At 33.0% G+C, this 11,711-nt stretch overlaps 2 protein-coding genes across 2 annotated transcripts; one reads left to right on the forward strand and one right to left on the reverse strand.

The window, feature by feature from the left end:
• Positions 1-838: 838 nt before the first annotated feature.
• Positions 839-3,363, reverse strand: LOC107192975 (H/ACA ribonucleoprotein complex subunit 4). The gene is made up of 8 exons (XM_015582343.1): positions 3,260-3,363; positions 2,797-2,921; positions 2,373-2,705; positions 1,890-2,300; positions 1,683-1,803; positions 1,297-1,535; positions 978-1,211; positions 839-916 (listed from the first exon to the last, which is right to left on the reverse strand). The coding sequence occupies exons 1-8, from the start codon at positions 3,267-3,269 to the stop codon at positions 839-841; spliced, it is 1,551 nt and encodes a 516-aa protein (XP_015437829.1). The 5' UTR covers positions 3,270-3,363.
• Positions 3,364-5,377: 2,014 nt separating this feature from the next.
• Positions 5,378-9,771, forward strand: LOC107192977 (cell division control protein 45 homolog). The gene is made up of 9 exons (XM_015582345.1): positions 5,378-5,428; positions 5,744-5,896; positions 5,970-6,179; positions 6,253-6,417; positions 7,881-8,113; positions 8,210-8,546; positions 9,053-9,447; positions 9,521-9,597; positions 9,678-9,771. The coding sequence occupies exons 1-9, from the start codon at positions 5,378-5,380 to the stop codon at positions 9,740-9,742; spliced, it is 1,686 nt and encodes a 561-aa protein (XP_015437831.1). The 3' UTR covers positions 9,743-9,771.
• Positions 9,772-11,711: the final 1,940 nt, after the last annotated feature.

Raw genomic sequence — 11,711 nt, forward strand, 5'->3', positions numbered from 1 at the left:
AGTTTCACAGGTATTCAGACATTACATATGACTCATAATCTGTTATAAAGACAACGAAATATGTATATGTCTGAAATAAATGAACTGGTATAGATGATATCTATGATGTTAATTGATACACAATTTAAATTTTTTGCGTTGCACATTATTAGATACGTAAATTGAAAAAAAAAAAGATTGCTAGAGTCAACAAATCGTATAGGAATATTTACTCATATCTAAGAACTATTTTGATAATTTGCAAATAAAATTCATTCACTATGTACATTTAAGACTTGTATCAATATACACATTCGATATGAAATGTATAAAACTTAACTTCTAACAGTAACATTTATTTTATTCTTGCTGTTTCACTTATAAAAAGTAATACAGTACTACTGTAAGTTAAGTTTTTGAATATAATCTAACTGGTTAGTAACCCTTTGCACTCCAAGATTCTTTTATTCCGAATGACTAGTGACTGCAAGATTGAGTAAGAAGTGAATAAGTGGTGTTTTTTCAATGATTTAAATGTAGTTACAACGATTTACAGTGGTGATATATGTCGCCTTAACAGCGTTAATGGAATGCAAAGAGCCAATTGTATATAGCTTGATTTACGATCTGTACAAGTTTACAGAACATAAAAGATATACTCTTTAACTTAATAAGATTGAAAATATATGTCTGAAACGATGAATCTTTTCTCCAAATTAAAACTTGTAGAATTTACTTTCGGAAAGTAGTCTTTTTGCAGAAGAATTTACGTTCCTTCATTCGAAATTTCGTATTTCTTTACAATGTATGGAAAGATTATTACATTCTGTTAGTAATTATGTACGTTGAAAAAATGTTTTCAACTTGAAGTTGGTGCTTCTTGATCTTTATCTTTCTTTTTCTTCTTCTTCTTCTTCTCTTCTTTAACTGGTGTTTCCTATAAATAAAAATATTGGTTAGGACTTTATACTTTTGAACAATGTTAAACATGATCTTACCTCAGTTGCACCTTCAGGACTCACAACCATTGATTCTTCAGCTTCAGATTCTGCCTTTTCCTTCTTCTTTTTCTTCTTTTTGTCCTTCTTTTCTTTTTTCTTCTCTTTGGGCGATACAGTTTCTGGATCTTCAGTTTGTTCTTGTTTTATTGAAACGTCTGTTGTAGCTGCTGGTATTGTTTCATCCCATTTACGTTTCTTTGCCGTAGCATCAGTATCCCCATTTTCCTCAGTCTTCAAGAAAATAAAACGTAAGTCAAATAATTTTACAGAAATACATTTAGAGAAAATAAAACTAAGAATGAAAATCAATGTTTACCTTAATTGCAGTTGCGGTATAGTCTGTATAATTAGCCAACCAATCGGATGGTGTATTCTCGTTTGGTTTTCCATATTTGTCTAACTTTCCTTCTATAATCATACGCTTTTTTACTGAAGCTTTTGGTCCCAAACCCCACTTCCTAGGATATGCATCCCTCTCCATAATTACTCTTTTTATTTTTGCAGCTACACCATGATCACAAGCAGTCATTGTCGGAGATGTCATTAATGCTATAGCTGTAATAATAAAAAGAAGATTATAAGCTATAATCATTTAATTATTCTGTAAAAATAAAAGTGTTAAATATTCTAAATACACCAACACTTGAGTTAATGCTACGAATAATGTACGGCGTTGCTATATTACTTTGAAAATCTATTTACCAAGTGCTATAGCTTCGCCCTTAGTTGTTACTATTACAATTTCCTGGTTTAGTTCTATGCCATCATCATACATCAGAATACCTGGCAGCATGATTTTAGCCCCATAGCAAATAGCATTTACCTATCAATATAATTTTATTCAGCATCATGAATGATAGGTTATCTAAGTACAAATATTAGTTTATAAAATGGGTAATGAATACATACTGCACTATCCTTCATAATAATTCTTTTATGATTTACAAGAAGAGCTTCTAGAGGTTTAATCACTCTTCTTAAGTATGATTCATCTCCATGGTTTTCATATAACCACTGAGCATCAAGTATATCATGCATAGTAACCATTCCATCTTTCTCAGATTGTACACCTGACCGATTTCTACGCAGCTCTTGCATTTGACAACCAGTGCCTAAGAAAAGGCCAAGGTGAACACAAATAGTTCTAATGTAAGAACCAGCTTCGCAACTAACTCTGAACACTCCCATGTTTCGATCCTCATCATAGTCAAGGAACCAGCTGTCGTAGACTGTTCTTACACGAAGCTGACGCTTCACTGCAGATATGAGCGGTGGTCGTTGAAACAGTGCACCGCGCAATTTTTCCAGTGCTTGATTTACCTACATTGTTGCACATTCGCAATTAATTTATCATTTAAAAACTATTTTTTAATATCTTGAACATTTACCCACCTTCTGAAGACTTTCAGGGGCAGAATGTAATTTAAAAACTGCAACATACTCTTTTCCAGCAGACTGTTGCGATTTAGCTAATCTGGTTGCTCTATCGATGCATACTATTAAACAACCAGAAACTTTAGGATCTAATGTTCCAGAGTGACCAGTCTTGTCTACTTTTAAAATTCTCTTTATCCATGCTACAACTTCATGAGATGAAGGATTACATGGTTTATCAAGATTAATGCACCCAGATTTTACATATTCAGACAAAGTACGATGCAATGGTGTTGAACCACTGGTTAAAGGTGTAAAATGCTTTGTACGGGTAAGCATTTTATCAAAATTCTGAAATAACATTAAATTCATTTTCAGTCATCAATCTGTAAAAATTATTAGATTTCAGGTCCTGACATAGGTTTACTTTTATATTAGATACCTTAAAAAGGAGTGGCCAATCCTTGTATTCAAGTTTTACAGGTGCATCAGAAGGTTCAATTTGACACTTCAGTGCCGCTTGCATCTCTCCAAGCGACTTCTTTTTACTTTTCTTTTTACTTTTATCTGCAATAACAGAAACAAAAATTAACCTATGAACTTACGTTTCTTTTAATCGTCAACACAAATAACCGGGCGTAATGACCGTGCAAATACGTGGGAAATGAATGTTACAATAATATAAGTACATGTAACGCATACAACACATTGTACTTCAAGTAGTATCATTAATTGGAACTCTTATAGAACATAAAAACACGTGTCTACCGCTAGATATCTAACCAACCAACTTATAACAAAAGGTAAGTATCTTCGTTGATCCCTATAAGTAAAATAAGAATGAAGCGTGATAAACACTACATTCAATAACGTAATATATAAATTAGTTTAATAATAATTATCACCTTCTGCCATTTTGAAGCAAGTAGAAACAACACGTGCACCCCAGAAAACCGCTACTATCACCTACGATGCCAAACACGCGGGAGCGATTGCGTCCTTCTGTGATTGAATTTCACGAACAATGTATAGTGTAGATGTGCTATATTACTGTCTGTTCATGTTACAGATAAACCCCGTTGTATGTAACAAAATAGAGATCTGTATTGGGCTGGTCTATACCATGAACATAGGAATATAGGGACGAAGCATAAACCCCTACTTTAGGCGAGGGGAGTGAGCCTTTTCAGGGAGAAGGGAGGTACCATGGTTGCATTTCTACGCATGCTCGGTACCACGAATTACGAAAGTGATAATCACAAATTAATATAATGTCTAAGTTAACATTAAATAAGTGGTTATTAATGAACCGTTCACAGGTCAAAGTGATTAATTCTACTTTTTAAACATTTTATAACTTTGTATATTCAGAATTAAATCTTAATTTTTCATTTTGTGAAGTTAATCGATTTGGCGAATCGACGGCTCATTATTAATTGGAATTATGAAAATAATGAAAATTGAAGGAAAATATGCAAGTTCAATTATTAAAATATATAAGATGAATTAAAATAGAGATATTGATTTGAAATCTTTTATTGTTCTAAATAACAGAAACAAGAACAATAATATAAATAAACTTAAGTAAGTTATATAGTTGAATAAAACCAAGTATATTTTAGGTATGTTATATCATTGTTTTATTGCTCTTTAAAATTAAAATTTCATTAAATAATTGTCGTTGACTATTTGACTTATCTATTTTATTTAATCCTACATAATATAGACGAATCTTAATGTATTTAATACAAATTAACCGATGTTACTTTCCGACGCTACAAAAATGTCTACCACACTACCACGTCTTTTACACACGTGCACAGCAGCAGCCAATAGAAATTAGGCACACTTTTACCTCGTCGCCCCTCACGCAAAGGTATCGTCATCGCAACGGTATGCTCGGTCCCTATATTCCTATGTCCACCCACGAGCAAACTCGGCTTCCACTAGGGGAAAAAGCAATGTAGGGATTAGGGCCTCCTACTGCTAGATAATTTTATTTCAAATACTGAAATGTAAATCAAATGTTAATTTGACATATATTTCAATTATTCCTAAAACCAAATCGCAGGAGGTTCTTCCCCTACGTCACTTTTTTCTCTAACGGAAGCCGAGTTTGCTCATGAGGGTCCATGGTCAATACAAGCAACCCCCACTCTTTCACCGAGTTTTACCAACTAGAGACCCTTTGATTAGAGGATCTCTATTACCAACTAGGTACACTTCTCTATTACCAACCGGCAGATAGCGTTGTGATGGTTATCTTTATTTAAACCAGTCCAAATCAGAACCATTGTCCAAACCGACCAAACTGTTATAATGTCACTTCAATTTATCCAACTTCTTTACCCGATTTATTTAGTAAGATGAATAGATAACTGTGAATGTACTTACCTAAATATAGTCGGTATTTCAAAATAGACATACATAACTAAAGTACTTTACTTACCTTCTGTATGTTTCAAACTGAACCAATGAGAGGTCCATTACGTGCTCGTCGAGTCGCTCGTCCAATCGTGTTGCGATACCTAACTGAACAGTAATAAAAAAATCAGAGATTATCAAAATAAAAGATTAAAATTCTGTAGTATTTACACTATGTAGTATTACAAGCATTTAAAGTGGACAACGAAATACTATAAAAGTATGTAATACGAAATAAGAGTAGAAAAATGTAATTTATATTCAATAGAAGAAACTTTTTAATGTTCGTTTGTTATGCACCGACTATTTCAAATTGAAGTGCAATTTCCCTCCAGTTCCAAAGGGGATATATTCATATCTGAACGTGTAGTTTTTCATAAATTTTTTATGAAAAGTGATAAAATTCGTATACTCGTTTAGGAGTTATTAAATTTTTGTAATGGTCGTCCGTAGTTATTGTATTTTTGTATTTTCTGCTCGCCGACCGATGCATTCTCGTGCATTCAGTCCAGCGTATAGCACGTTAGCATCTGGTAGTCGTAGAGTGGGTTAAACGCTCTAAATACAAAAAATATTCCCATGTAGAAGATTAACGCAAAATGTTTGTGGAAAACTTAGAAAGAGATTTCTACAAATTAATAAGAGACGACGTGAGTAACATTTTCAACTTCATATTTTTTACGAGTCCGTTAACTTGGTGTATTTATAGAGGTTAAACGCTTTACCTCCCTATTGTTATTTCTCAATTTTAAACGATAATATTTTTAAACTTTACATTTGCTTCGGAGCTATAATTGTATTTTAGTAATTATGCTCGAAAGTTTTTATTGGCGAATAATAAATATTCATCAGATTATTTTATATTAATCATCAGGCAAAAAGATATTGAAATCATTGATATTAAGGAATAATTACATTTTTTAATGTGAGTACATGTTGTTACTTCATTCTTTTTTTTATTATAGAGGTGTTTACTGTTGGTAAACTTTGATGTTGATGCGATTTGTGCCTGCAGAATTTTGCAACAGCTCTTTAAAAATGATAACATGATATATACACTTGTGCCTGTCCAAGGTATTCAGGATATGGTTCATGCCTTTGAAGAAAATTGTGAAGAGGTAAAGAAAATATAAAGAAATATATATACTCTTGTACAACAAGATCAATGATTATTAATTGTTATTTGTTTAGATAAAAAACGTTATTTTAATAAACTGCGGTGGTACATTAGATTTAGTGGAATTACTACAACCTGCAGAATCTGTGATATTTTATGTTATTGATAACCATAGGCCATATGATTTATGTAATATATATTCAGAACATCAAGTTCGTATACTTGGCAAACCTGATGAGGATGACGAGATTCCAGAGTATAATGAAGTCTTCAGAGATGATTCGGTAAATGTTTTTTTTGTTTGACACAAAACTATAGACCCTGAAAATAAAAATAAATGTCATATATTGATTTTAGTCTGATGAGGATGAGGATGAAGATTTGGAGAATGAGGAATCTCAAGCAAAGAGACGAAGATTGAACGAAGAAGATATTGTTAAGAGAGCTGAACGAAGAAAATGGACAGAGAATAGAGCAACTATTCTGTTCAATTATACACAGTATAGTTATTATGGCAAATCAGTATGCATTAAGCTAACATATACAGGGTGGGGCAATAACTATGTCCACTTTGAATATTGCCGATATTTGTAATAATATGAAAAAATGTTATAAACAAAACTTACACGGTATAGAGGGGGACATATTGTGACAGAAACTTATCGAATTTTGTCGCATTTCTCCATAAATGAGGATCATATCCACTTGCTCTTCGAAAGAAAACTTCATTTTGATGATCATGCAGCTACTTGACTTAGCAATCGACCGATACTGACTACCGATTCATGTTAATGTTACGAACTGATGAGATGTTTACATTTCTAGCTATACATGATGTATTGCCATAACATAAACAATGTTACAAGACCATTCGTTTATGTAAAAGTGAGGGTCTATGAAATAATACAGCATGTGCTAGAATAAGTTCAGAAACGATAAGACATGCACGTGATGCAGCGATACGAAGATTGCAACTTTGCATTGACGTAAACGGTCACCACTTGGAGCACCTCCTGTAATGTAAGAAAGTTTATTTCACTGCCACATTTGACCTTGCGTGACCTTCAATGATAGCTCGCTGAAGTCGTCTCAACACCGGTTATGACATCGAGATAAAAAAAACATAGCATTCCATTACAAAAAATAGAGATGACCTTGAAATCTTCTCTATGCCTTCATCCACGCAGAAAATGTTTGTGTCACAATATGCCCCCCTCTATAACGTGTAAGTTTTGTATATAACATTTTTTCATATTGTTACTAATAACGGCAATATATAAAGTGGACATAGTTATTGCCCCACCCTGTATAATCAATGAATTGAACAAAAATAGTTCTATTTAAACAACTACGGTAACGCTTTACAAGGTTTGAATACTACACCCTCAGAAGATTTTAATTTTTTGTTCTCCCAGTTTAGGTATCAGTTTCTTAGCAATCCATCAATCTACTACACTCAGTGGCCAGAACTTCAAAGACTGCCTTAATTCCATTATATTTTCACGAGACTTTTATCCGCCGGATGGTGAGATTTTACTAATGAAAATGAAACTAAACACGGCACTATTCAGATAATTTTAAATTGTATTATTCAGGAATGACGACGAGTATAAAAAAGCGAATAGTAAATGTAATTCTGCAATCATTTTTCTTTATTGATAACTCGTTTCTGTCTTCCTCTTTTTCTACTTTTCATTACTATTTCTGTAATACAGTAAAGATGACAATGCAATTACAAAGTCAATAAAGCAGTATCGTAGGGATAGAACACTGTTGTACCTTGCTCGTTTTCGGTTTGTCTTGTTTTCTTACTCTTGCCTGTTTATAGACGCGTGACAATCCTCGATTTAGCATTAAAAATGGAGTCGTTACGTAGTCTGAAATAATCCTGCATTTTACGAATCTTGAATGACTGGTCGAACATTTTTCGGATCTTGTGAAGCGTTGCAGTATCAGACATTTCATTATACTTTTTGCTTTTACAGAGTGCAATGCTTGTCTTTGATATGGCATGGAACATGTCCAAAGACAGTTTGGATATGCTTTGGTGGGCTATAGTTGGCTTTACAGAACAGGCCATTCTTGGTAAAGTAGAAACAAGATCGAGTGTTCTTGAAGAGGGAGCCCTTCACTCTCATGTATCTAGGTTAACTCACAGACAAGGAGGGGAAGTTGAAAAACAACAGCAGAGTACCATCAGGATTACTTACGACAAAGAGTATCCTTTTAAAGAGTGCTGTTGAGTAAATCATGTTCAGTTATTAAGTGTATCTCCGTGAAATCTAAAATTTTATTCCTTATATATGAATTATAGTCTTTCACTTGTATTGTATCGACACTGGACCGTAGAAGCTAGTCTAAGACATTCAGTACCAACTGCAGTGTCATTGAGATTATGGTCAATTAGAGGAGAACAAAGATTAAAGGAGCTTTTAGCAGAAATGGGTTTACCTTTAGAGCAATCAAGGCAACGATTTAATGCAATGGATCTCGCACTTAGACACGAATTTAGACAAATGATCGAAAAATTAGCAGGAAAATATAAAGTGGACTCTATTATTGGAACAAGTTTTACCCTTCAGTACGGTTACAGGTTCAAGTACTGTGCTTCAGACATAGTTTATGCTATGCTTGCCTTAATGGAATCCTCTGTAAGTCAAAAGACATTGTACAGAAGAGAGTCCAATAAATTGTGATAAAACTGAGAAGCACGACGTTTTATATGCAAAAACAAATCGAAACTGTGGACTATAATTTGTTCATGTACGTTACGTTAATGATGAAATCGAATTGAAAATTTCATGAATCATGCTGAGGTGATTGATGAAGTTTATTATTCACTTTCTCTATTTGTAGTAAACTTTGATGGTAGTATATAGTATACTACTTCTATCAATATTTACAATCACTAACACCCAAGTAAAAATAATAAGTAATAAACATGCGAACGAGCTCGTGATAAACGTACATAAATCTTCAAACTATATTGTTTTGAATATCAAAGCTGTTACATAAAAAATGTTACTGTACATTGTAGTTTTGTTTTTTCATGTAGAAACATTTTCTCGAGTGTTTTATGATTTACAAGGAAACTCAGTGTTAACTCTATGTTATTACTAGCAAAGTTGTTATTTACGTTAATGTTTTGATTTTACAGACAAAAGAAAAGTTGCCACAACGTTGCTTTTTAGATGCTCTGGATTGTTTATCACGCACTAAGAAAGATGTTCTAGAAGGCGGTATCGAAAAAGCGAAACTTATGCTTAGTAGTGTTTTTAAGACTGCCCAGGGTGTTTTACAAATGAAGCAAATTAGAAGCGCTGGCTCGTTTCTTTATATAATTATACCAGAGGGAAGTGTCGATAGTCATGTGTTCGCGCGTACGTATCCATTATTAATGTTAGCTCAATTTACTCTAAAAGCTTATGTCAATTCGTCAAAGAATAGAAGAGCACGGGAATGGCCGCTCGTAGTTTCTTCGATATGTAACGCAGAAACTGGCACATGTCTCGTGGTTGGTATACCACCGGAGTGTGAAGATCAACCAAGAAGGTAGATGTACGGTGAATCATTAAAATATTTTAAATATATTTCATTTAATCACAATAATTTTCATTTGTTGCAGTCTATTTGGAAGAGCTTTCGAACAGGCAGCTAAAAATACTAATTCTTATATAGAAGCAGACTACTTTGATACTACAAGTAGGAGACAGTTTCAGTGTTTTAAGATTTTGCCATTAATACATCTGCCTTTAAATAATAATGCTTGTTTTTTGTTTTAGTAATAAGACTGAAAACTGAGGAAAGACCAAAATTTTTGGATTCTCTGGCAGCCCTCCTAGCGTGAAACTTTTTAGTGACTTATTTGACGTATGAAAATAAAAATTCTCCAGCTATTATTTATTTTGTAGATAAACTAGTATAAATAGTAATATCAATGTCTTTTAAAAAATACGACGACGGGATCAATTTAATATGCTTTATTTTTGGTGACATGCTGTAACTCTTTGCTAAACTCGAGTTAGTAATGTCTGTTTTATCTGTAGTGACATGTAGCTTTAATCATATTGTAGATATGTGTATAAAGTACAATTATTGCAACGTATATGGTAGAAACTTTTGTTTATGTATGAAATGGTTAATGAAAACCCCGGTTGTCTTAATCATAACGATTGAAATCTAACTGCGAATGTATTGATCATTAGCGTATATTTAATGTAAAAATGATACTAGATATAATTTTTATATAAAAACAACTAGGCATGTAAAAACAAAAATTTCAATAAACTGATTCAACTTGTTTTTTTTATATTTGTTTATTCTTCACTTTGCAAAAGTTAAGTTAATCTTAAGACACGAGATCTTACAAAATCGACGACTATTTACCTGTATCGAAAACAGGATGGATGAGCACTTACAGGAGATGTTTACGATCGGAACATGTGCACTTTTCATAAAACCTGGTGCTAAATGTAAGAAATGGCATGTATAAACAAAATCCAAATATTAGCTGCTAATACTTTACCGTTGTTACAAAAAATTATTTCAAGATTAAACATTTTGTGGTATTTGCTTACTTCTACTGGAAAAGAATGACAAAACGACTTTGTGTACAATGAAGGCAGCTAGATCGTGAACTACTGTTTCGGACACTCGAATTCAAATGCTAGTGGGAACGTACATTTTTATACTTCTTCTTTTTATACAGTAATTTTCTTTAGCCACTATTCATATCAGTTAAACGGCCTTGCAGTGATTTAGTATTACAGTAACAAAATCAAATTAGGTACATGTGTTTTCAAGTAGACTGAATGGAATGGATTAACAAATTTATTAATGTATTGTAAGTATAAACTTTGTAAATATATTTCCTCACTGTATACATATATTGTAATTATAAAATTTAATTGACTTTATGTACGACATCGAGAAAGCCAAAAAATGGGGTTTATATTAGCTGTAAAAAATATATATGCTTTCAAGCCTCCAAGACGTAACAAGCTCGGCTGTTGACAAAGTAGAAGATACATCCCTTTTTAGTGGACGTAAGCGAATAGAGCGAAATGGTTAATCTTTTATAATAACTTTTCATACGATTGACGAAGCGTCAATAACTCACATTCAGGGCGTCTCAGTTAATTTGATCACCTCGAATAATAACTTAACGGTACGCTTCATGAAAATTTTGAGACGTGGAACTTAAATGGCATCAAGGGGCACAGCTTATAAGATACGTGCTTTTTTTGTGAGTGAAGGCATTTCTGAGATTTCAAGGTCACCATGACTTTTTTTAACAGAATGACCTATTTTATATACCATAGATCGATATAGTATCAAATTCTGAGTAAAAATATGTTAACCTTTATACGTTCTAAACCTAATAGTTAATGAGATATTTACAAAATAATCACTGTATTGAAATTGAGGGGCATCAATTCAAACACCTATAGCTTCCAGATAGTAAGTACGCATTAAAGATTATTTCGTAAATATCTCGTTAACTATTAGGTTCAGTATGTGTGGAGGTCAACAAATTTTTACTCAGAATTCGATACTCTATGGATCTATGATACACAAAATAGGTCATTCCTTTAAAAAAATTACGGTGACCTTAAAATCTCTGAAATGTCTCCACCCACAAAAAAAGCACGCACCTTATAAGATGTGCCGTTTGATGCCATTTCAGTTCACCGCCTCAAAATTTTCATAAAGTGTACCGTTAAGTCGTTATTCGATGTAAAAAAGGTAGCTGAGACTCTCTGCATACATCCTACCCTACAATTTAGACTAGGTTTCATTAAACAAAAGGCGCCTGT

The sequence above is a fragment of the Dufourea novaeangliae genome, unplaced genomic scaffold (genome assembly GCF_001272555.1).
Source record: "Dufourea novaeangliae isolate 0120121106 unplaced genomic scaffold, ASM127255v1 scaffold460, whole genome shotgun sequence".
In the NCBI taxonomy this organism is placed as follows: domain Eukaryota; kingdom Metazoa; phylum Arthropoda; class Insecta; order Hymenoptera; family Halictidae; genus Dufourea; species Dufourea novaeangliae.